Below are 27200 nucleotides of genomic sequence, written 5' to 3'. Positions count from 1 at the left end.
GAAGTCACTAAACGCTTGTGCTTGATTGAGACACACTGCATTCGGTGCAGAACATCGTTTTCTTCCTGCTCTGGACAGTGACAATAAATTTGAGAGATGTATTTTCGCCCACAAAATTGTATTTAATTAAAATTGTATTTGAAATACCCACGTTTTAGTATTTAAATACACACGTCAAATACATTACCTAATTTGTAATTAAATACAAATGCAAAATACACAAAGTATTTGAAATACGTATTTCAAATACTTGTATTTGAAATACTGCCCATCCCTGCACGGAGCCAACGGTTTCAACAAGAAACTGCATTTAATTGGACATGAACAAGATGATGAAGAATACTAGCGAAAAACCAACGATCAACGGCGGCGCTGGAGTCCAGCCAGCGACTTCACGTGCGCCGCCTCTGATCCGCCTTATCAAGGAGGCGCTCGCGATATGCGCGTGGCCGGCTTGATTCTGTCGCCACGCGGGAATGTTTGCCACCTGTGGACCGCAGCAGGGCAACTGGGCTAAGGAGACGCCAGGGCGCCCCCAATCATGATCAATCATCACTTATCTCACATGCTTGGCTTCGGTCAGAAAAGCGCATACACTTCCTTCTCAGTGGCAGACCGGGATGTTATATTTTTTCCCAGCAATTACATATTTACCTACTGTGATATCATAGAAGCAGAGCACGTCGGCGACAAGAAAGACCCTCTTTTGGGAGTCGTGCCCTTCGTAGTGTTAAAACGAAACGAAATAATTTTATATTCTTCCAATCTACTACTGTGTAAGAAGGTGGTTTTAAAATAAGTCAGCATCATTTGCCTCGAGCGTGTTGGCGAGAGAGGAAGCTACAACCCATTTCTTGACAGATCGAATTGCATGGAAGCCCCTCTTCATTTTAGAAAATGCACGTAAAGTCCCCACCGTGTTACTTTGATCATTTCTCCCGTTCCGGAGAAAGGCCACTCACGCATTTCGTGCTTAGGCCTTTGTTCCAAGAGTGGAGCGGACTGCTGTCGGACATTTACCGGAGGCTATTGGCCATGTTTACAAAGCGAGTGGGCCTGTACCTAGGTCGAAAAGTATTGTCCACGGGTATAGATATCTCTGAGCGAATGAGACAGGGTTCCTCGTTGAGGGACGCGGTAAAGAAGGGAATTGGGCGTACGTATCGAAGCACCAGAGAGGAGTTTTTCCAAAAGGTGCAGTCTGGCCGAGGACTTATAAGAAGGGCGTCCACCCAGTCTTGTTCAGTTTCCGGACGGCAAAAGACACGAAAGGTCGTGGATTGTTTCGATACGTAAAATGACAGGCGATTTGTTTACCCTACACGAGCGTCCTGTCTGTGCACCACCGAAGAGCCTACGCCTTTTACTTTAGAAAATTATGAATATCTTGAATTCCTTCCAGTCGCCACGACAATACCCCCTTCCGTCTTAAAATTTCACATTATCTCTCTATCCGCTCATTCACACTGGAAGCGGATCCGCGTTCGCAAAGCGGTTGCGAACGCAGTTGTATAAAGATCCAGTACAATTGCATGCGCACTCTAGCTATGTCATCGAGTGCGCGAGAAATTGTACTGGATCTTTACAAAACCGCGTTCGCAACCGCTTTTCGAACGCGGATCCGCTTCCAGTGTGAATGAGTGGTAAGCCTTCACTTTCACGATCTGAAATCAAGCTTCCTGCACATCCAAACAAAAGACGCGCGAGCCGATGGCGATTCCGCGAGCACCACCGCGACGAACGGAACGGTCGCGCACGATAAGGTCATACCGGTCCAGGCCTTTGGAAGCTCCCGACTTCAATACTGTGGGAACCCATCGTGTTCCTTCTCATAGCATTTGCGCTGCCGATGAGATGTGGCAATACCACCGAAGGGACGTCGCTGAAGTGGACAATCTGTCCACAGCGGCGTTGCCTGAGGCTGAAAGGCTACAAAAAGGACGGGGTGACGACAGCTAGGGCTTCGGCTGCACGACAGTTCCACAATAACACGTCGTCCAACTTCCTCGTATCTTGGTCTACATTCGACGCGTGCAAGTGGCCTCGACCGTGCTTGTGGGCATCTAAAGACGTCTGCTGTCGTCTCCCGCGACTTATCTACTACATGGGATGGAGATCAAGACCAGAACCGTTTCTTCCGGCGTGTCACACATTGTCCTCGACGATCTCTATCCACATCGGGAGCCGACAAAGCTCGTCGTCGTTTTTGTGAAGAGCAAGGCGTTTCAAAAGAGTGGAGAGCTCGACCCCTTCAAGCTCGAACACTTCAACTTGAAAACGGCAATACTGGACGTGAGTAGATGTCAGCAGAAGGAGCACTTTGATATGAAGAAAAGAAACTGGAAGTACTCTAACCAACTCATTTAAATTTCCCGGCGTTTCACGGCCTGCTCGGTCGCTTGTTCACGGGTGACTTATTTGGCTAGGTGTTCGTCTTTTTCTTCTTCTCCTTGTCGGGCAGTTTAAACCAGTTGGTTAGAGTACTTCCAGTTTCTTTTCCTAACACTCACCTAACCAGGCAAATTTTGCCGAAATGTTTACTTTTCAATCACTTTGATATTGCCCAGAATCTGTACATGAAGGCCTATTGGAGCTTTCAACACCGCCTCAATCGAAGAGACGTCCCCTACTCCAAAGGTGCCTTCTCAAAAGACTCTTCTCTGCTCTAGTACATTTTGACACGGCAAACGTGAGGCTCCCCTTGACTTTCAAGCAAGATCTAACTAAAGCCATCACCATTTTCTTTATGTCAGAAACGCCTCGCATTTTGGAAATTGATAAAGAAAGAAACGTCAAGTCTGCCAGTTAAAAGGGAAAAACACAAATTTTACCCAATTTTTTTTTTTTTTTTTAGGGGGGGGGGGGGGGGGATCAGTGTACCCGTCCCTGGTTTCGTGGCACGTTAGCGTGTGACGAGATTGGCCAAGGGACACCATCACCGTCTTTAGGTAGAGAATACGGCGCCGAGGTCTTCTTTTAGTGGGTTCTTTTCTATATATGCCCAAAGGACAACACAATTAGTTATTTTGACAGTTTCGGAATTATTCCGATCTACGAGCAATTTTACGATTTTGGACACGTAGCCAGTTTATTCTACGCCAAGAAAAGAATTCAAGAGACTTTGTCGCGCGCCTGCGGATTTTACTGTCTATACGTTGGTGCGCTCCTGTGTTGCGGTGTACCGTTTCGCGAGTGAGTTCAAAACTTTTCCTCGAGCGACTACCGACAGAACAATCAACCGATTTCTGGACTAGTGCGACAGCAATTTCCCTTCCCCACGTTAAAGCTTTCCTGCTGCTCCGCTTTGCAACCTGATTTAAAATATAAACACAAAAAACACACACACACGCACAAAGCGCAGAGGGATCTGTTTTTTTTTTATTCAATATGCATACATTTAAGACTATATTCCCAAAAAAGGCAGAAACAGATCGCGTTACATAAAGGGCTTTTTGTACAAATATTTACACTCGGTTCAAAAACACGTCGCTCAACGTGAAAAGCATAAAATGGTTATTTACACAATATTTACTAGTGATGGGCCGAACTTTTGCTGAATCGAAAGTTTGGCGCCGAATCTTGGGATTCGGCACAGCGGACTTTTCTAGAGATTCGGCAAAGATTTGCCAAATTTTGTTACCAGACTTAACGTTGAAATTTAGTTTTTGCTGGCGAAAAAAAGGTTTTACTTTTTTTTGCCTATCTTAAATGCAACATGTAATACACATTGACGCAGTTATTACTAAATAACTTGATATTTTACAATATAATTGAATCGGTGTCGTTTTTTGTGTTTACTGACAATTTTAGTGACTCCTTGCAGAAGTGGTGTGGTTGGGTTGGGTAGAAGCAAGCGTGGCGCAGTAACGGAGTTTCGGTTTGGGGCATTATTAGCGCAAGCCTACATGTGTGTGTACATTGTTAAAACGAAGGCAATAACGCTGCGTTCTTGCTCTCTCTGAGACTCGCCGTTCTGTGTGGGAAAAGGAATACAACGGTTGCTGAGCCTTCATCAGAAGAGATAATAATAATATTTTACTAAATATGCATGTGTTTTTTTTTTTTCGATTTGAGTCACTTGACGTCAGCTTTGCATGAAAGTGTGCGTCCCATATAGGCAACCTGCAATGCTGTTTGGTTTGGCGCCATCTAGCGACTGAAGCAAGAAATATTGGGTACCCCTGGGAGTGGCGGCTGCATTGTTCAAACGTGAGCTTTTACGCTGGTGGCGCCGCTTAGCCTAGTGTCTTAAGCAAGGAATACTGGGTATCCCAGGAAGCCGTGATCGCGTAACGTGCCAGTAGAGCGGAAGCTACGGCCCTGGCGGACCAATGAGAACGTACGTACCTGCGTATCAACGGAGCGCGCCTCAACTCCGAAGAAGTATCAGGCTTTTCACTGCGTCATGCTCCAATATGTGTGCGTTGCGCTCGTGTACGTCACGCATTTCGAAGCCTTCGGCACGCAATGTGGTGCTTATCGTTCACCCTTTGCCAAGTTACAACGAGACAGGGTATAACCGCGCGCTCTCACCCTGCTGGCGCCGCCTGGCCATTGCCGGCTGGCTATTAGCAACGTCTCGTTCTTCACCTTTAAAATGCCAGTTTCTGGTGTTAGGGCACACGCGAAACACTTAGAAAGATAGGGAAAGTTAGAAACGTCAGATGTGCAACGTACGTTTTATGCAGATACAGGAAAATCACGAAATAACGCTAATTGAAAAAGCAATATTATTTTTTTTTTGGCACACACTACTTCTGAGTCGAAAACAGAATTGTTAAATTTGCGAGGAGTGCTTTAAAGTAATTGTCGGCCAATGTTTCAACCAACTCGTTGCATCACTGGAAATGTCAAATGAAAATCACGTCATCCAGAATGTACCGCGTCATTCGTTACTTGCGCAGTGGACTGCGTAAATTACTGATCGATCTTCTACTCTTGAAGCAGAAGGTTTTGAAGAGAACCACGCTCGCTCACAAACGCAATTACCGTGTTGTTTGCACACTCCACACCTCGCCGTAACCACTGGTTGTACTACGCTGCGCCACCGTGCACTGCACCATAGTAACCACACGACTGCACGGCGTCCTTTGCAATCCATGGCCCCGTCGCGTGCTCGCGCGTGCGCAGACATTTGCCGAATTTTTGCCGAATCTTTGCCGAACTTTCCTTCGAAAGTTCGGCATTCGCCGAACTTTGCCGAATCTGAAGTTCGGCAGATCCGGTCCGTCACTAATATTTACCCTTTGTACATAAATTGATCACTTAGTTGCAAATGAAACTAAAAGCACTTCACGAAGCTGTACATCATCTTGCCTACCTTGGTAGAGCGTGTCAAACGTCTCCAATGTCCGAAAGGAAGAGGGGCTCCACGAGGTGACAAGTCCACGAGTGGTGTTTGGATCGGGCGCGAAATCACGCATCAGGAAGACGAGCAGTAAAAGACATTAGCGCGGAGCGAATCATATAATATTGCGTCACATAAATTTTGTCGCACAACCTGCAGCAATGACGCGTTGAAATCGTGTGGAGGATGCCATACAAGTCATGTGACCTCATCTCTGAAGTCAACACATGAATGTATAAAAGCCAACTGATTGATGGCGTTGGCGTTGACGGACACCGTCGATTTACGCCTTTATTTTAAATCAGGTTACGAAAGCCAATTAGCGCGACAGCTTTAACACGTTATATGAAGTAAGCGCGCGCGACATACGTTTAACTACTACGAGTTAAGATGTCGAGGAAGCGCTCTGCTGGTAGCTCAATCAATAAAGTGCAGGCTTACTGTCCACGAAGCAGCTGGTTTCAATCCCAGCCGACGTAGAATTTTTTTTACCGAATAAAATATTTACCGTGCAGCGGTTCAAGTAGTATCACATGACCTTCGTCACGTGACCGCTGCAATGACGCTCGCACGTCCACTTTCTTGCGCCGCAATAGACCCTTTCCGAAATTCAGTCTGGCCACATTGATCACTATCATCATCTGTGGAACGGCATCGGTGTCCTACCAATGGCGGCCTTCTAGTGAGTGATAAAGGAAGACGTTGAAGATGCTCCTAAGCAGATGATGCGAGGCCTGTACATTCGTGGGGTTAGTACAACACGGCATAGGAATGGAACACAAGAGCTACGTAAGCGTTCATTTCTAACTTAGATTCAGTCAATTTGTGGGCGGCACACAATCGGCTTTAAGCCCCTTTGGTGGATAGAAATTTATCGAGGCATCTGTGTGGGTTGGACCTTTGTTCCGCAAGTTCTTGGTCACCATTGAACTGAAAGTGGTCGAGAAAGAACTCACAGTGAACAATTCCTCGCGTGCCCTTGACTTGCGAAAGTGACGGTGTCCGATGAAATACAAGTTCATTACCGCCATTGTTATGGCAAAAGCTAAACTCCTATACGAACCACGAGATGGCACTGAATTTCGGGAAGGGTCTATTCAAATCCTGTAGCGCCTAGATCCCTCAGTCGGATGTAGCTCGAACTCGGTGACATCACTTGGTGATGACAACCGCTGTGATCGACAGCCCCCCCCCCCCCCACCCCCCTGCTGCGTGCTTTTCACACACGCCTGGCCTGCGCCGCGGACATGACTTCACACCTGCACCGAGTACGGGACTCGGAGGCGGGGACATAGGCGAGCTCCGATTGGTCACTGGCCAATGCCCTGTAGGTGGGACCATCTATGTCAGTGATTACTGAAGTGTGGCCATCGATAACCGCGGCCTGTCATTGCTCACTGGGATGAGAGAGGAAGAAGCCCGCCCTGCTGCACTGTGATTGGTGGGACCGAGTTTGGCCCCGCCCTCGTGCGCTGTGATTGGTTCGTTGGTGAGTTCGTACCCTTTTACTACTTCTGTACACTACTATATAACAACCCTCAGTATTACCATATGTAGTGCATCAAAATACCTTTATGTATTGTATGGGAATTGTTTGTAAAGAGCCATAATTTAAGAATCTGCACTTTTTCATGTGACTGACATATCTTAAACATTTCAGGAATTCCTGCTATTACGATGGTTTTTTATATAGATGATTCCGTCAACGTGACTGACGAGAAGGTAGAGAAATACCTGCGGAGTGTCACTTGGCAGGTAAATATATTCCAACCACGTGATTTGCTTCTTGCCCAATGCACCCCCCCCCCCTTTTTTTAGCAAGTTTACTGGGATGGTCAACACAAGAAAAATATTTCCGCGATTTTTATACCATACGCGTGAAAATGATTCGGAAACTAAAATACTATTGCTATCTTTTCTACCGCAAAGTCAATCTTTATACGTTTTAAAGAAACTTTTCTATCTGGGCGTTCAGGAGGCATGCAAAGTTTCTCATGATTGTTCGACCATGTATTGTTTACAAACTCAGTAGTTGAACATATAAAATTGTATTTCACGGAAGTTAAGTCACCAGCCTGTTCTCATGCTTCACTTTGGAAAACATTTGAAAAGTTTTCTATTTTTTCTGACCGGGAGGGGGAAGGCAGTGTGACCGCTAGTGTGACTGATTGATTGCAGAGCTATCAAATTCATGACACGTGAGTTACTCATTTGTTTATTTATTGTACAATTTAAACCCCCATTTGTGTGGTTTTAATGGGATAGATTCGAAGTCATAGCACATAAAAACTATAAACGCACAGGAAAGCAAAAACAAAATTATTGACAGGTTGGTATAAACATAAAATTGTCAATGTACTAACTAGAAATTCGAGCACTTCGAAACCAGATAGATAATGCACGGGCAAGCTAAAAAAAACTGTAGAGGGTTTTCAATGCAAACGACAGATGTGTTATTTTAGCCATTCCAAAATACAGGGTATTCAAATGCACTATGCTTATACGACAAGCAATCACGGGACTCATTCTAAGCAACTAATTGATTCGCACCTTGCTCTGTGATATCAGTTGGTAGCAATATCATGGTAGGCGATCACTCAGTCGCCTAAGCTCTCAGACTTGCAGAAAGTTAGCTATATCCCGTTAGTAGTCTCGTCCCACTAAAGCGACAAACACCGGTTTTTGTCCGACGACACCACGAAGTTCCGTGTCACCGATACTGTCCCACTGCAACGACGAACACCCGCGACCATCCCCAACAAGCGCCGACAAACGATCGACGACGGACGAGTTCTTGTCTGTCATGGTAATAAAACCCGAGACTCAGGAACACAGAAGGGGACGAACACCACACAACACAGCTCCCCTTCTGTGTTCCTGAGTCTCGAGTTTTATTACCATGAATCATCACCAGCTCGCTTGTTTTTTAAGTATTATTTCAGTTCTTGTCTGTCCTTGGACTTGAAGAGCAACTAAGCAGTCCCACTGAGGAACGTCTCTCTGAGACAAACTTATCCTCCTCGCCCGCTTATGCCTTCTGTTGCCTCCCTTCCCACCCTTCTACCCTTCCTCGCGGAACGAGAAGCCCTTGGCGGCCACTCCACGGTGTGGGCCACCCCTCGTTTTCAGCCCCGCAGTTCCGGTTTCTCGATTGTACGTAGTGGTCGCGGGCGCGGCTTGCTGGCTGGCGCCGGGCGGTCGTGTTGCGAAAGGGAATTTGCTGTGACTGGTTTTGCTCGCGAAAACTTGGTGCGCGAGGTGGTGCTCCAAGACGCTTAAGTCTACGCCCCTGCATCAGGATGGATACATCCATGTGCGAAGGCTGACCAAAGCAAGGCCACTCACCACGAAGTAGAACACGACGTTCCGCGCCAAGCCATTCCGGCTGACAAGAGACTTTTCCTCACGTTCTGTGATAATCGGGACACCTTATTGTCCATCAAAAAACGCCGGCCCTCGATCATTGGAATGTGAAGTTATAAACATCCTCAAAATCAGCGTGAGATCCCGTGGCGCTCACCTAGAATGCCTCGAACGGCCAAAACAAAAAGGAACGATTCGGGTATTCTAGTTCGAAAATAGGAAAGTTTGCTGTCGACTGTTTACGGAAAGTCGCCAACGGCAAATTAAGAAAGGCGGAAGCTTTCATCAAGAAATAAAGTAATCGTCTCTACTTTCACCGTGTTTGTCGGCGCGTTTTATGCCCAAAGTGCAAAACACAAAAACCGCGTCGCCAGACTCTGTTTGTCTGTGTATTTCCAAGTGTTTTGATGACTACTCCAGTCCCACAAGGAAACAAGTTTCCTTGCCCCCGTGTTCTGCGTTGTGTCTGCCCAGGTGGGACGGCGGACTCCAACAAATAAGCTGTCTGTCGGTGTCGTCTATCGATCGTTGTCATGTGTCGCTGTCGTTTGTTGCTGTCTGCCCCTCTAGTGGGACGCGGCTATAAGTGACACGAATTTGAAACAATAGAAGATAGGCTAGTGTCACTGGCATGTTTTCCTTCAGTGATTGCGGGCCGCGAGCTTTCAGAATTTCCCTTTCTCACGGGTGGGAACTAAATAAGACTGAACAGGGCTTGCACTTCTAGAAGCAGCAAAGACAGTGCCGGCCCGGCAAGGTGTACACGAGAAACGATGAAAAGGGAATGCGCACGTGCACGCGGGTGCGTGCACGCCGACAGAGTCAGTGTTCTATAAACGGCCTTACGAACCAGACGACGTCTGGGTCCCTCGATGCATTAAATACACAGGCTACAGACTGCATCCGGTGGATTGGGCAGGAGATCGAACTATAGGGGGCGCTTTATCCAGCTTGTTGTCCACATAGCGCAGTGTTTACTAACACAGCAAAACAAAGAAATTGAACTTTGCCTAGCATGGTCTGAGCACGAGCGCTTCGCTTTGACCAGTGCTTTGGACGCACGAGGAGCGGCCTTCGAATCGTCATCTTCGATTTCTCTGATCAACAACAAACAAGAAAATGTGGTTCGTTGTCCACACAGCTGCAGCATGCCGCTAGTGGCGTGACTGTTCGATCTCCTCCCGAATAGTCTGCAAAAACACTTCGGCTGACTTTTTTTTTTTTATGCAATCCCCACTTCCTTAATAGTTCGCACTACGTTGGGACCTCGTACATATTTTATTGTAGTTAAAAATATTCAGGCCGTTAGTTCCCGCAACCCACACATATAAAACTTTCCACAGTGATTATGAAAGCAATAAAATATAGCTTCACATTTTTGTACTTTGTATTTCAATCCATAAGAAGTGTGTAGAGCTTTGTATATTAAAAGCATCGATAACGTAATTTTTAAGAAGCCACAATAATGTATTTTGCTTTAGTAGCACTTTTGCAGCACCAGTCACTGGGTGTCCATGCCATCAAGCCAGGTTGATCCACATCACTGATCTCTATGATAGGGGACGCTTGCGCCCGCTCTCCGAGCAGGGCGTAAGTGAAACCACCGGAAGTTTGATGCTTGTCCGCACTAGGAAGTCCAGCAGGCCGGAGCCTGCTGGACTTCCTAGTGCATTCAGTCGATGTTTTCGTCCGTACTTTCCGGTGTCTTGGAGTGCGTTTTAATAATCATGCTCCGAATTAAATCCCTAAAATGAGGCAGTTGAACTTGAGACACATGCCCACTTGATCAACTAGAATCTCAAAATGTTTACATTGGATGGCTTCCCATTATACTTCTCGGCTCAGCATGCGATCTTACTGCGCAACAAGCGGGCGCTCTTGAGGTCACAAGCGAAAATCCAGCGCCCTCGACGCTTTTCGAACCAGCACACGGAAGGGTTACAAAGCCTGCTAAGCGCTTACTTCCGGTGGCTTCATACCTGCTTGCTGAATAATCCATCCAGCCCCCTATAATAGAGATCAGTATTTACATTGTTTGTTTCCCAGGAAATGCGCTGGTAGTTTGATCTTTCTTTTTCTGACGCTAGACAGCGGTAAATAACTCGTTAAAAAACGTAATCTTCACAATCGCACTCGTTATGTCTGGGGATGGCGAACGACGTTAGAAATAAAATGCGCCCTTGCAGAAAATACTCACACTAGACAATATCAGCTTCTAAATATCTATAGTGTGGTTATTGCTATTACGAAAATGCTGCCCTCGCAATGCTGTGTCAACTCTAATTTATGGAAAATTTTATTTTTCTACAAATATGGAAGTCATCCATCATAGTGTCAATTTTAAAACCTGGGGGCTAGTCAGATGTGGTGAACTATAGACCTGTGTTATTATACTATCCAGATTTTCAAAGCTTTTTCAAAGCGTAGTAAAATTGAAACTTTCTAGGCATTTTAAATGCTTTTTTGACAAATCACAACATGGTCTCAATAAGTCTAGGTTTGTTAAAAAAAATTAGCGAACTATTTTAGTTTTATTTGTCCTATTGTTTCTAACATGGGCAGGTCGACGAATCAAATTTTTAACTGAGCAAGGCATTTTACCTTGTGCATCATAAGCTATAACTGCACCAATCGTCAGAGTATGAAGTTTGTTTGGGTTTTATGTCTGTGGTTCAAGACATATATGTCTGGGCGCATTGGCAGTTTGTGTCAGCGGTGTGTTATCGAGATCACATATATGCCCTTCTGGTGTTCCGTAGGGTCCAACTCTGCACCCTAAGAAAAAATTACTACCCTGGGTAGACAAAATGGCGTTTAGGAGGCTTTGACTACTCTAAAGTGAAAGTGACCATCCTTTAAGTGACGACCCCGGGCCGCTGTGGAATGGGCCTCCTGCGCTGAAGCTTTGAACAAACTGTGGCGCCCTCGTTTTGGGTAGTACAAGCTCACCTAATTGGGACTCCCACTATTGTGGCGCCTTCGCCGTAATTTTCTTACTTCTGTGTAGTGCAGAAGAACGGAAAAAACACCTTTGGACGTCCAAAATCGGCTACATTCAACGCCGCAAGACAACCGAAAGTTCCGGATTCATGCCACCACCGCTAGGGTACGCGTCTCATATCTAAGTGGTGACGTTAGAAGATCTGGCATCCCGGTGTTTTTTATTTTTCTTCCCCTTTATGTTTCTTCGGGACGCGTGATACGGCGTTTCTTGGTTTACGCTCTTATCGTCCTAGCTTTGGCCTGTGCTTCGACGGCGTTAGCATTTTTCGAGTTTTTCTATTTTACTCGTTATCGTGTTCCGCGCCCAGAGCAGGCACACTTCTGTACGTGTGGCGGTTTGAGTCGCTCAAGTTTGTACTACCCAAAACAAGTCCTAACAAGTCATTTTTTGCAGCGCCTCTTGGGCAACGCAGGATGCCTATTACCACTTTCTGCAAGTGACGACAGAGGCAGGGGTCACTTGCGAATCCGATATTTGAGTGCACGCAGTCGTAAATGATATCAGTAGCTTAGATAACTGCGCAAAAACTACGATATCTCTTCTTTTTTAGCTTTCGTAATCCTTCAAGATTCGCCCACATCGTGTCTTGTGCAATTCGCGTGAATTTGGGGAATAAAATATTTGTCAGCGCGAGCAGCAACACTGGTTCTCGACAGCCATTGGAGACAGCTGAGCGTCATAACAACGAACGACCGTGCGCTTGGTTTGCCATCAGTGTTTGCCGAAATGAGGTAAGGATGTTCTTTTTGCTGTATTTCGTTTTGAATCTTATTTAAAGAAAAAAATTCACTAGTCCTATATCTGATTGTATTGAATTATTTAACACTGAGACCAAGTATCTACCTGGTAAACATGCTCAGAGGTATGTGACTGTGTCGCCCGTACTGGTTTCCTCAATCTCGAACATTGGCTGAATTTCTGAGCTGCACCCTTTGTTGTTGGGATTTCCCGGATGTACGTAGCGCATGAACTTTCCAATTCAGTAGCGGGTTCCAGTTCAGTGGCAGTGAAGTAATTTACTTTTACTCTATCGTTGTGTCGTCACCGGTGTTATTTGTGCTGTTACAAGCACCAGCTCGAGCCCGAACGCTTGCCTCTTTCGCCTGTTCGTGTTCTTCAGCTTCAATGTTCTGCTCTATGATTCATCAAACCTAAATCTAAGCATCAATCACCTCTGCCCCGTCTCCCGTCAGTGCACTCCATAGCCAGGCACTCTACAGGTCCTTCCTGGATATCTCCTGATGCCGTGTTGCAGCCTGATCGTCGAACCACCAAAATGGTTGCCTCTCCATTACAAAATCACTACATTGTGGTGCGTCGGCGACATTTTAGTGCATCGGCCGCTACCACGTTTTGGTGCGTCGGTCGAGCCTCTACGCCGAGCCTGAAGGCCCCCGTCCCGTTCTCTCCATTGTTTCTCGTTTGGAGCATAGCTCCGCATCCCGGTCACAAAGTTTGCGAACCGGCGATTGTCGCAGTTCTTCTAGACTTTGTGGCATTCGATTTTAGTAGGCAGATTGGCTCATTGCGTTTCACTGCTTCAGACGTTTTCACGTTTCATTTCGTATCTTTAAATTTTTTTTTTGCTTTTTTTTTTTTTGCATTTTGCTTTTTCAAACGCCTCGTTTCTTGAACTTTTTCCACGGCAGAAAAAAGCACTGCGGTTTTTCGCGACGTTCTTCCGCTCGTGCTCCCTCAGTTTCTTTAGGTCAGTAAATAAGCTTCTTAGGTATTTTGCAGTGCTCCAACGCTTGTCTTCCTTCAGTTCTTTCAGGGCAGTAAATAAGCCCCCGCGGTTCTTCACAGTGCTCCAACGTCCGTGATCTTTTGGTTTACCCGTCTGCCCTGTAAGACGTTGACTTTCAAACCGTTTGATTTTTCCCTTTGGCCGGTCTCTCTGCTGTATCCGATTTTGGACTTTACGAAATTATATTGCGTTGGTGAGACATGCTGCCCTATACTCCTTTCTATACTAAGCTGAGACTGCAGTGTGAACTACATTCCCACCGGACCAATCAGCCGCCTCCCTTTCATCACCTGACCCGGTTCTCTGCGCGTGGGTATGAGCGGGAGCGTGATCATGTGGCGAAAGAGAGACGTATGATTGGTCCAACGAGAGCGTAGGCTCCATCACAGTCTCATCGTGGGGGTGAATGGAACATAGCGCGCAAGATGTCCGCCGAGCTCCGGCCTCAGGAGAAGTTGGCGTTTACAAGACGGCCGCAGTCTTCATTGGCCTTTTCGCTCGAGACCCTATGGGGAAGGACCAGCCCGCACCAGCCCGTGCCACAAAGCTTCACCGACGGCCGCCCTACACGGAGGAGCTAGCATCTTTTCTGTTCACGACGGGTGCTTTCGGTTAATCGCACTGTTATGAAATTAAATGTTTCTCTTTCGGTGATTTCTTCTAAGAAAACATTTTCAATATAAACGCCTGTGACCTCAGAAGCAGACGTTGAGCCGAAATTCCCCCTACTGCAACTATCTCAAATGTAACTAACTTTCCTCGAATATTAAGTTTTTTTCAATATTATTCATCTGTCTGCTTTTGTGTTTCGGAGTATAAGTGTCGTCTTCTGATGTTCTTATCACTGTAGTCTTTCTGTGGCTATTGTTAAAAAAGTATTAAGAAAGTGAGAGCAGTTTTTTTTTTCTGCTTTGATGTCTCTCTTGAGATATTGTTATAAAAAGGAGGGGAGAATGTAGTAATTGACTTTTACTAGTTTGTTACGTCGTCACGGACACTATCTTCGCTATTATGAGTGTAAGCTCGAGCCCGAGCTCGCGCCTCTTTTGCCGTTCTTGTTCTTCAGTTCTGACGTTCTGCGATACAATCAAGTAAACCAAAACCTAAAAATCAATCATCTCTGCTTTGTCGCCGGCAGGGTCCGAGGTGATAATGAATCCCGGCTACCACTCGCCTCCCGTCAGGGCGCCTCATCGCCTGGCCGCTCTACCGACACTTTTTGCATGTCTCCTGCTGCCAAGAAGCAGATTTTTTATTTATTTATTTATTTACAGATACTACTGCCTTCTCAAGGAGGGCGTTGTAGGACGGGCTTCTAAACTTTATCGATAAATAACCGAACCTCCAAGATGTTTGCCTAGCTCTGTCAAAAAAGTACTACAGCCAGGCCAATTCACTTGTGAGGATGTCGTGTCCAGAACGGAAACGAATGCCGTTGGTGCTATCCTTAGGGGTGCCTATTATTGTCATTCGTTTACCGTCAAGTGAACACACAACATCAGGAATCCACCATATGCCGAAACTGCGCGCCCACACAGTCTGTCCCGCACCAAAAAGATTGTTGGCCTCTTCCTTGCAGGGACGAGCAAAACTGCATATAGACAGAATTCAGTCTGGGATCTAATGCGTTAGCCCAATAACAGTTCAGAGAAGTACTTCTTATTTTTTGCTGTGGTTCTGCAGCAGCGGAGCTTCAAGAAAAGTGGGAAAGTGCTTGCAAGCCTGGTTCCAAGGCTTCGAGGCTGAACCTCGTGAATGCCCCCATTGGCAAACGCTAGTGTCCTTGGCTGTCCAAATCGACCAAAAATGTCGCACTGATCTTCCACTGTGGTCTCGGTCTATGCTTCTATCCGCTTTGTGTCCGAGTGAACCACGATCAGTATTACAAAACTCTTCAGCGGTATGGCATTATATATGTGAAACCGTGTTCAGCGTTGCTTGGTATCCAACCAGCTGTTCGGAACATGTATCAAAGGCATTTAACAAGACTGCGCACATGACTGGGACCTTCTTACTTGGTCCAAAATGTCTAGGTCAACACTGTGGTACACGAAGATAGTGTTTGCCAAGCTCTTTATGACTGATATGTCTGGATGGGGGTCATGAAGCATAGCCTCCTGAATACTGATAATCTCTGTTCAATTTCAGGTTGCCAACTGTCACCACAAGGTAGAGACGCTTCCCTAAACAAGACAGAAAATGTCAACGACGTAAATTAGCCTCTCTAGTGCGCTCTTGAATTCTTGGTGCTGTTTTTGGCAATTGTCGTGCTACCTGCGGGCAAGAAGGTGCTGAGGCTGTCATTTCACGAGACATCAAGCAGCACCCAGGACCAGGGAGAGTGACTGCAGCTATTTTCGGAGAAAGACTGCGCACCAAATTCTACCTTATATTACTCAATAGTATCCGGTAGGCACCTTTTCGTGACGGGCATTAAGGAAGACCTGTCTGGTCCCCCTCCGTGCGTTCTGCTGAGGGTTCAGTCAAATCCCAGCTTGGCTCGAGCCTCTCTGGTGTCAAAACAGGATCAACCCATGCACGATTCCAGGTCCCCTTTTGGTCCTGCTTGACTGGCTCTCAGTGTTTACCTACCCACATCTCACTCGCACACCTCGAGGTATATACCTCACAACGAACATGGTGCCTCATTATGAAATGTGAACCTCAGCTCAGCGGACACCTTCCACACTGCTTAGGTGACTTCGTAGCGGTTGCTACCCCAGAGAACCCTGGCTGTCGTAATTTCTCTTCATTTTCTGAGCTTTTAAGAAACGAATTATGGAGAAAAACCGAAGCATGCACTACCTTTCAGCATTTTAGCACCGCTTATCTGCATTATTGTCGTTGTTTACAATGCTCTGTTTGTTCGTAGTTGGTCTGATGATATCACATCTTTCATGTCGCTCGCAGTAACTTCGCAGAACATGAGGACATTCAAACTGCATACACCTGACACTGTAGTGGAATTACCAAAATATGCGGTTGCCATTTCTCCTTGAGTCGGTCAGCTCGACACAATGCGACATCGGGGCGCGCCATGTCACAGTGTCTTATGACGCTAGATGCAATTTATGAGAAACCCATCGTACAATGCCCGTCTCGTACATGTGCTTCAAGTTTACTTTGGATACCGATGCAATTAAAATGTTTTTGGTGGAGGCTATTGAGTTGGCCGGTTACGACTACATGAGCCTTTTGCTAATTGGTGATTTCACTTGGCTACTCGTCTCAGTGGAATGTCTAATTATAATTCTGTTTATTCATAATCTATTCGTCGGCTGGTTCTTTCCAAAGTAGCTCAGTCAGTCTGACTAAGGAAACGTCAACAAAAAGCTTTACTAATGCTGCACTAGCCTTGACAATTAATTTTCTTCAGACCGAGATAAGACCACCTGATTTCATTTTGAGCACGCCGGCACGCTGCAGAGAAATAATGACCCGGATTCAACATAAAGTTATAGGTTTCACATCAGTATATTTCATTTGTAGCTGAAAAAGAGGTGTCACACATAATTGGAAAGACAAGTTAAACCAAAACATTATTTTTTTATTTAAAAATCTGTGCATACCTAAGCTTAGCTTTCAGTATTTTGGGCACATTTAACTTTGCAGCTCTAAGTTTATATGTAGCGACTATATAATCTAGGAGTTTAAAATGCTATCATTGAAACCCTTTTACTTTCTATAGTTCACTTGGAGCATGTAAAATACATCGCACAGGACATACAAACATATTGGAGGTCCATGATATCTCGGAGCTGTGCCTTGACTTTTTTCGGTTGAAGTGTATCCCTCTCGTTTGGCTCGATTAGTATAAACTTCATGTACTGAATGCCTTTTTACAGGTTTGCTCCGCCACAGGGGACTTGCACGCCTGTAGGTGTTTGGCGAGTGGCGTCACCAATCACCATGAGCTCTGAGCCAGCGTGGGTTCAAACCGCCTGCATGCCTGCCTGTGCTAGGTGTGTCTGTGCTGATGAAACTAGGGTCTTGGATGTTTAGCCAAACCTGGGGTAGGGTCCCATCAAGGGACCCCCCATGTTAGCAACACACCATCCCAGCCCAATCTCCGCACACAAAGGTGTCCAGCGTTGGCTCGCCCACGACGATTCGGTCAGTTGCTTTGCATCACCTCTCCTTTCTTCTGACTTTCTTCCCCGTCCCTCTTTTCAACCTCTCATATTTCAAATGTCGCAAAACAAATTTAAGTGAAGAGGCATTATGCAGCAAATGGGTGTTTAAAACCACCATGATGTGGCATGGTGACACCAAATACTTTACTATGAAAGTAACTCACTCCGTGAAAATTCAATGGCCTTTGCCACGTATACGCTTTGACTGGTGGGAACGACTAGATGCGCAGCAGCCTCAGGGTTTTTCCTGTCGAATAGACCAATATCACTAGCCAGTTTGGTTAGGCTGCCGCTACCGCAATGCATCGAGGAAACTTTTGTCTCTGCATCTGGGAGAACCCCGCTAGAGCTTCGCGCGTGTCGAGACGACACGAGCCGTCTCGTTCACTGACCCCTGCCTCCTGAAAACTAAAGTTATTGCGGCGTCACGCATCCGTTGAACGCTTAGTGAGATCGCTTTGTTGGGACGATTGATGGCAACAATAGATGACTGGGGCCCTAAACTCGTCGAACACGAAGTTCGGGCCGAAGTTCACGGAGCTCACCGATAGGGCAATCACGACGATGACTTGGCGTTTTTGTCGCCAACGTTCAATCAGCGCGCTCCGCGAACTTTCGGCTCCAACTTTTTGTTTTATGAGTTTAGGTCTCCTGCTGCCATCAACGGTTGCGGACAAATGGGGCAATAGTTGAGACAGCTGCCTCTACAGTCTCGGCAAACCCGGTACCGCGGTGTGCCCACGGCAGCCCTCTACCTTGGCGCGGCATGACTGCTCTACAGCGTTGACGGTGTGATCCTCACGCCTTCTCTCAGATGCGTGCTGTCTACACCACTAGGGGAGCATCATTCGGCACTGTTGGTGCGCTGGCGTGAATGAATAGAGACGGATGCATCTTTACTTGTAAAATATTTGGTGACACGTTAACTGGCATGCTTGAAGCCAGGCTAGCAATGGGCATGGTGAGGTGACTCGCATCCCAAATGTTCCTAGATGTCTCTGTTACCTTTAAATAACTGAGTTTGTTGTGCTTGCCATGGGGACATTTAAAATAAAAAAATATAGCAATTAGTTCACAATAGATATTAAACATATTTTTATTTAAACTTTATATGCTTGTAGATCAATTTCATCACCCCTGCAGGGTCAGAAGATTAATTGACACAAAAATTTAATGTTTTATAGTCTTTTTTTTTTGGTTTTGTAACTTATGGTTCGAGGTACGTCAGCAAAAGACATGGGCATAGTTGTTTGTTTTCAATTAAAACATTTGGGTCTATACATCATGAAATAATTATAGTTTTGATGGTGGTGATTTAAAAAATAGCATGTCGCTACCTCAGCGGTTGTGCTTGTGAAATCGGCAAATGGGAATTGCAGCTATTTCTTATTTATTTTATTTATTTCTTTATTTATTTATAACATACTGCAGACCAAGATGGTACAAGCAGGAGTGAACAAGAAAGAGTAAATTGCACACCGTACATGACTATATAAGCAAAACCTTCGACAGGAAGTACAAAAAAAAAATTATGCAGAGCAAAAAGGCCACCTGCAGCAGAAGGAAATGTCGCAGTGAGGACCCGTGGAGTAATGAGCTGGGAGGAAACGGCTAACTGGGTAGGAAGAGAATTCCAGTCACTAATTGCCCTGCGTAAACATTTTTTGTTTAATAATGATGCGAGCAAAGTAAGGTGTCAGTAAGTGTGGCTGATGATGTCTGGTCTGTCTCGTAGTAATGGGTTGTAGGTATCAGTGCCGATTAATAGAAAGCCCTATCATTTGCAAGAAGATACAAAAACTTCAGCCTAGCCTTTTTTCTTCTTTCCTGTAACAAACCAATTTCGTTTATTTGCATTAGTAAGGATGGAGAGTCGGATCGTTTGATTTTATTGTGACTTCAATGTGTAATTATATTTGAGCTGCTCGTCAGACCATCCGAAGGTGGTGGAAACGAATCCTCAACCTTTTGGTGGGGCGTGCTTGTTGGTTTTAGACCGTAAAACTTCCAAAATTGCATTTGCCTTGTTATGTAAAAATGTTGAGGAAAAAATGCTCGTGTCAATCTAGCCTAAAACATCTCTGATTGCTACATTGTTACAGATTTGTTACCCTGTTTCTTTTTTATTGCGATTTAGAATCTGCTGCGGGCAGCACAACGCATCATCTCATGCGGCAAGCACTTGCAAAAAGACACGAAAAAGGGTTAGGCGACAAGGCCCATCATGTAATCGATGCCGCCAGCGCACCAGCTTACAAGACAACAAATAGTATGCAATAAACCAGTTGTCGTCGTTAACCTGTCTCGACCACGACATGCCGGCAGCAGTGGGATCCAGTGTTGCCCACGACAACAACAAAGGCTCTTATAAAATAATAAGAGACGAGTGAAAATTGCAGTATGCGTTTCTGCTACTTGTATTGCTGCCACCGACAGCTTGTCAGCAACCCTTGAATAGACCCTTTTCAAAAGTGTGCGCCATCTATACTCCGTTCACCCTCAACCTGAGACTACTGGCTTGCAGGACCAATCAGCCGCCTCCCTTTCATCACGTGACCCGACTCTACGCGCGTGAGTATGGACAAAAGCCTGATGTCGAGGTGAAAGGGAGGCGTATGACTGACCTAACGAGAATGTAGGTTTCACCGCAGTCTTAGCTTAGAGCTAGGTGAACGGAGTATGGTAGCTGCAGCACCAATTATCGAAGTTCGCCATCGTTTGGGCACACACACTGGGCATGTATTGGAAACGAGTCTGTGCAAGCATTCGACGTGAACTCGGCTTGGCTTGTATCGAGAACGAATGCTGCGTCAGGGTTCGGCAAGGACCCTCATGCAATTACCGTATTCGTGCCCCAAAAAATGGTGACCGACAATGTTGCTTGATATGATCATGAAAGGGTCTATTAGAGAAGCAATGGACTTCTTCCAAAACCGACGCGCCCCATCGCGGCGAAATACCACGCAGTGCACTCTGGGAACTAGTTGGCCGCTCAGTTCCGGTTTCGACTGAGCAGCTTCATTTCATGCTATCACGCCGCGACCGAACGCGCTGCTTGCGTTTTCGATTATCTTACTTTTCACGAACGTACAATACACTCATTCTCGAGCGATACTAAACGAAGACCGGGGCACTTTTCTTGGTTCCCGAAACACCAGATATTATGAGTGCGTATGCAAACGTAGTAAGACGTGGCTTAGTCACCTCACCCCACGAGTGCATCTTTGAGTTCAATTTCAATAATCCCGTCTAGTACCAGTGAACTAGAACTGAAATTTGTTCATCTTGAGCCTTTCACCTATTTTGTTTGCCAAACGTCCGCTTCTTGTTACTTCATTGGGCAAAAAGCAAGCCGCATTCTCACAGGAGTATCAAAGTTGAGCCCAGCGTTGACGCATGAACTTTTAAGGAAACTCAATAAATTCGACCTCACTACTGCACAAAAGTTACTTTGATGTCTTCCTCATGTCATCATATATCTCCCACTCAAATTTTATGCTGATAGAAGATTAAGTTTTCGCAAACGCTGAGATCGGCTAAGCTACGACGGAGGCCCTAACAAGGGTCCCCTACTCCTCGCTAAGCCTTTTTGGACGAGCTTTTACTGACGCGCAAGATCTGTGCCTGAACGGTGTGTATGAAATTATCTCGACATACTCAGGCAGGAAGAAAGCAAGCACATAACAAATATTATGGCCATTAGCAACCGTCAAACGCGCTTTGAATAATTTCGTTCGTTTGGCGCACCGCATAGGGGTTCATGCCCGTCCGGCGCACTCCCGGCGAACGGTGCGACATTCTTCACACAAGTGCTCGACTTTTGCTTTCTAAAAACGGTCTGTATGGATAACTTTATGCGCATACGCCATGTTGAACATTAGTGGAATGCAAGCGGGTGGGGACCTAACTTCGTGCAGTGCTGCGGGTCAGTACAGATAAGAGATAAGAAGTGTGTTAAAATTGAGCTTTTCAATGGCGCCTCCGAGTTTTACCTCGCGTACTCAGGCGTATTAAGAAAAACAGTAATTGCAAAAAGTGATATTTCGTCTATGGACGCACGAACAAACAAACTTCCTGATCAACAACACTAATGTAAAGGCGCGAGCTCGATGTATGCATACTTATTGGTTGCTAGAACGTGTTGATTCGTAAACAAGCAAGATCCCCGAGCTTCGCAGCGTCGAGATTCCCAGCACTGGCTCGTCCACATACCTCGATTGGAACGCTAACAGAAAGGCTCAAGTACAAAAATACAAGCATGTATTAAGACAAGCTATACGTCTCGGGCCTGTGCTAAAGCTATACGTCTCAGGCTTGTCTAAAGCTTCGAGGTCTGGCCACTAGGTTAGTTTAGAGACAACAGATGACGCTCTCGGGACCAGAAAACATGAGATAACGGCCGTTAATAGACCACGCTCTGTGTATAATCTCTTGTCGACGTGTCGATCGAAACCGAAACCATGCCACCCTCCTTCCTGGCTGGCCAACTAGTTCCCAGAGTGCAACGCGCGCCGTGTTGCATGTAGGGCTTAATGGAAGTAGTCTATTGCCTCCTCTCAATCGACCCTATGCGAACTTGCTTGGTGGTCTGACAACACTGAGCGCGTCGCCAGTTTAATGTTGGCAAGCGTGGTCGGAATTGAAGCACGGTGGAGGCACCTGAGAAAATTGTACGGGCAGTATGCAATAGTGTGGCAGCTGTGCCTTCCACCTTCGAACCATGAAATTTGGACGAACAGTTTAAACAGCCTGCTTCAACTGTCTGACGAAACTCTCGGAGCCCCGTGCACATGCTGGCGACAACCCGCAGTGTGTAAGCTTCCACAGCGAAGGCGTAGGACTTGTTCCGCTGCTTCGACGGGGTTGTCACTAGTGGTTACAGACCTCCGAGAGTTTCGCCAGAGTGTAGCGATATGTTGTTTAGGCTGTTCATCTACATGCCATAGTCGTAAGGCGGAAGACACAACTGCCGCTCCATCGCACACTGCCCGTAGGGTTGTCTCCGATGCCTTCACCCTGCTTCGATATCCACGACCCTTGCCAAAATTAAAATAGCGACGCTCTCAGTGTTGTCAGACCATTAAGCAATTTCGCGTAAGGTCTATTGAGCCTAATCGACAGGTTGCTATCTTCTTTTTTTTTTAACATGGCAGCTGTGTTTTCCGCCTTCCTCAATAACTTACACTTTGATATATTGAAAGCTTTTGGCACAGTGAATCATGCGAAGGGAGACGCTAAACTAACCGGAATAAATTTCTGAAGGGCAGGCCATTTTTATCACCATCTTCCGCTGCTAGCAGCGCTAAGCAGCACACTAGCCGAGTGAGTTTGCCGAACGGGGTTGCCTGTTATAAATACTTTTCCCAGGAGCTTCAAAATCATTTCTCGTTTTATTTTTGCAATGTCTGATATGAAGGACCAACGTACTGCGTGAAACTGCGTTTTTTAGAAAAACGGCGGCGTAAACTCTTGCAATGGTTCAGAGAGCTTATAAAGAAGATACTGATAAGAAATCGTAAGTCTACAAGTGGCTTCCTCGCTTTAAGGCCGGTGAGGTATTGATTGACAACCAACCTCATTCAGGGCGGCCCTCAACCTCCTCAACTGATTAAAACATCGAACACATTGGGCACTGACCACTCCGAGTTTGTTCCTCTTGGTAAAACTGTTAATCAGGTGTACTCAGTAATGCTCAGTAAGGCAGAAACACCCTAATATGAGGGAAATGTAAATGGTAGTTCCATCTTGACAATGTCCCTTGACGCAGTGCCCTGTCAGTGGAACAATTCTTGAGCAAAAATGGCATAACATCGCTTCTCCCTCTCGCGTATTCAACAGGCCCTTCTTCTTGAGACTTCAATCTGTTCGCGCGTATGAAAAAAGTCTTGAAAAGAAATCGTTTTGTGAATGTATAAGGTCCTTCAAATAAGAATTTGCAAAAACGTGGAATCATTTTGAAGCGCATGGGGAAAAATTCAAAACGTGCCGCTGGATCCGTAGCAGACGACGCCGGTCGGCGAACTTAATCAGAAAGGGTGCCGCTAAGCGCTGTTAGTCGACGAAGCTGGTACTACGAACGCCCCGCTCTCCTGAAATTAATTCCGGTTACTTTTGGGTCACCCTTCGTACTTTTCTTTATCGTTGAAAATTTGCTTCTATGACCGAGTATATTACTTGGTGTAAGTCATATTCCTTTTTTGGGTTATACATATTTCCCGATATTTTTTTAGAATGATGAGATAACTGCAGTGTTTCATGTCTTGATTATTTATTGTGTTTCAAATGCACACATAACATTGTTTAGGGTTAAATATCCTATCTATTGTTTTGGGTGAAATATCGCTTTTTTTTTCATTTTCAAGGGAGCAAATAAGAAGGGTGCAAGGTTCTTTCTGGAGTCAGAAAGTATTATTACTACAATTATTATAGTTTGATAGCCCAGTGCAGGAAAAACGACCCTTTTCAAATATCCATTTCCACGATGTTTCAAAGTGCCCACAAGGTTTTTTTTTAACGTTTAATTATGTTTAAAGGAAAATATTTCCAATATAAAATTGTATATCAGGATTGGAAAATAAAAAAAGATACAAACAATTGCCACCTGAACACATTGTCTCCATTAGAACCACTTTAAATATATATATAAAGTCTAGTTTTGGTTAAAATGTCCTAATGATTTCAGCTTTCTGCACTGCTTACATAAAGTGTCCCAATGCTTGGAATGTGTCAAATTTTTGTTGTCAACGGGAAACTGAAATATTTAAAATATTTTGGTAGAGGTGTTTATGGTTCTCTGAATAGACATGAAAAAAAATCTCGCCTATGCTAGTTGTTTTATCTAATTGTACCCCAACACTTTTCTTGCTTCTTTTATTCTTATTTTACCCAAGGGTGTTTTAAAGTGGAGCGGGTAGGGTGACTCATCGCTGAGGCTTATACTGGCTGTGTGGTGAGGAAAAGGAAAGAAAAAGGGCAAAAGACATCTATTCTCGAGCACTGAATTTAAGAGAAAAAAGAACTAATTGAACAATACAGGACTAAAAATTATATTATTACTTTAGTCGATTGCTGAGTACGAATGCAGAGGTTGTTGCAATTCGTGCTCCTATTACACACCTGGAGCGAGCATAGGGCAACATGGCTTGAGAAGCATATCACTGCGCTAATCTAAAGCGGAAACTGATCGGTAGCATGCCGTCCGGCGTTCTTTAGCCGATCAATTTCATATCAATTGCTGTTCGAAGTGCTAGATTTAAAGAGGTATCAAGCCTGCCAATATAAATACACAAAGCACTTGCATACCAATATTACTTGTATATTCTCTGTGTATTTATCTAGTAAAGAGTGGCACTCGCTTGCCTAATCACTGTCAGAAAATGGTAGGGCATATATACAAATCGGGTCGGTAGGGTGGGTGGAGTAGAGACACGCGAATGTGTTGAGTTGGAGTTGTATGCGCCTTGCTGGTACTGCTGACATATATGTGCCTCCAACAGTGTTGGGTATGTTGGTTGGTATTCGAGCTCTGTGTGTGCTGCTGTATGAGTGGTTGTCTCGGGAAGTCTACAAAAATAGTCATTTCCTCTCTTTATTTTAGCGCCATCTATCAATTACTACTACATTTTCTAGGTTACGCAAGCTACCGCCTGATTCAAGAAGCTTAGCGTTGCGCAGTCATGTATCTATTGATTTACAAACACCTGGCCTGCGGCCCACTGACCCCCTAATTCTCAGTTTGACAACAATCGTAATAATTGTGTCACTCAGCCACCTAAATGCTCGTTCCTTGTCCAAAAGCTGCGAAGTGTAGGCACACACGCGCACGAATGGATAACCCTGTCGGGAGAGGTAGGCACAAACAAAAAGACACAAAAACAAAGCGGTAGCGTTGGTGCGAGTTAAATGCTTCTCGTCGGGGTCGATGAAGGTGCCCAGCGATTCATGACCGCATAAGACAAGCATACGTTGTGTTCAATGAAGTCAGCGCGCCCACTCCTCGTGTAACGATTTGATTTTTTTTAGCGTTTTCCGCCGGTGGTAAAAATAGTCAATCTAGCGACATGCCGTCGGGGGCAATCGCGGCGATTCCGGCACACACACTGCCGTCCTTACAGGGTATAGGTACGGCACTGGTGTCTGGGGACGGATGTTTAGAGTGTCCGATGGGGTTTACGAGGCGTCGAACAAGCGTATTCGCTCTATTCGCTCCCTCGACCGAAGAGCCGAGCTCTTCGCTAGGCCTTACAGGGGAATTCGAGCGTCGCTAACCGGTCGCCATGTTGCTTTTGGGGTAGTCAAGTTTGACTAAGTGCTTTTTCACTCCGCATGGGGTCGTCCATTTTACCCTTGGTGGTTGTTTTATTTGTGGTAACTTTTACCACCCCAAAGGTAGTCACGTTGAGTACCTTTTTTCTTAGAGCGTGGGACCTTTACTGATTCATATTTTTGTTAATGGCCTTTATCTTTTTATAAAACATTTCAAATTGGACACGTTGCTGCCTGACATTAAAACCTGCAGACACATCACATCGAATGTTGATGGCATTTTGCAAAAAAACATATCTGAAATCTGGTTATGGTGTGATAGGCAAAAATTGCGATAAATAAGAGAAGAAAGCTTGTAATTTTTTGATCCCGCGAGACATTTGTTCTCACTTTTTATGTCCTAGATAATGAACCGTTACGTCATGTTTTATTTTGTGCGGTATCTGGGCGTCTTTATTTTTTTCCAACCTTAGTTTTGATGCACATTTGTCAAATTTAGGCAATTCATGCTTGCGAATTTTAGGTTTGTTTCCGAAAATATCCCTGGATTTTAACGATCCCTCGTATCTTGCTAGGCTTTACACCTCTATTGTTCGTTCAAAACTTGAGTTCGGCACCGTGGTCTGTAAATGTCTGGCTGTGGCAGGCTCGGAAAGGTTAGAACACTTATGTTAAGATGAGGTTCGCACACATTGTGGACCACCGTTAATACAATCGCCATGTTTGCTGTTTTTTGTTTTGTGTGTGTGTGTTTTTTTTTGCGAGTTAATGCTTCAAAAATCAATTTGCAGACATGAGTAGCTCAACAAAAATTTGAGACTACGTATTTTTACACAAAGTAGTACATGAAACATAAAGTTGTTCTGTATTTGTGTATTTGCTCTCGTTATCTGTTCCACACGTGAGCAATCGCAACTCAACACGTTTTATGTGCAAAACCCATGCTCACTTTTCCCCCTTTTGCTTATTCAAAGTGCTTTAAACACACTCAGTGCGGGGGTTGGTACCTTCTATAGTGAACGCTCATTTAAAAATGCCTTAAGCATTTATCTTTATTAAGGTCAGTGTTTTTTTTGTGTTTTTTTTTGTGTTTTTTTTTTGTATGTGTATGTGTTTATTTGTTGATTTAGTTTGTTTTCAGAGCGTATTTGTGTTATCATCTTTGAGGCTACGACTGTTCCTGGACACAGAAAAAGTGAAAAATACAGTCCTAACATTCATTGTTATTAGTTATTAATTAATTAATTAGTTTCTTTGTTCTGCTCATGAACAGCTGATGCCTTGGTAATGATGCACAAAAAGTGAGATTACAAACTAGTTAAAAGCTACTTAAACGCTAAA

The 27200-nt window shown here is 45.1% G+C and overlaps 1 protein-coding gene across 1 annotated transcript in view; it reads left to right on the top strand.

The window, feature by feature from the left end:
• Window positions 1-27200, top strand: part of LOC115328655 — a 55885-nt gene that overhangs the window by 7513 nt on the left and 21172 nt on the right. Inside the window, exon 2 of the mRNA XM_040210392.1 lies at window positions 7008-7102. Coding sequence (XP_040066326.1) covers window positions 7008-7102 — 95 coding nt within the window. The remainder of the gene's footprint in view (window positions 1-7007; window positions 7103-27200) is intronic.

This window comes from Ixodes scapularis, unplaced genomic scaffold, assembly GCF_016920785.2.
Source record: "Ixodes scapularis isolate PalLabHiFi unplaced genomic scaffold, ASM1692078v2 PGA_scaffold11__112_contigs__length_91849675, whole genome shotgun sequence".
NCBI classification, from domain to species: Eukaryota; Metazoa; Arthropoda; class Arachnida; order Ixodida; family Ixodidae; genus Ixodes; species Ixodes scapularis.
The sequence above is the reverse complement of the archived record's forward strand: the minus strand, read 5'-3'. Positions and strand labels throughout refer to the sequence as shown.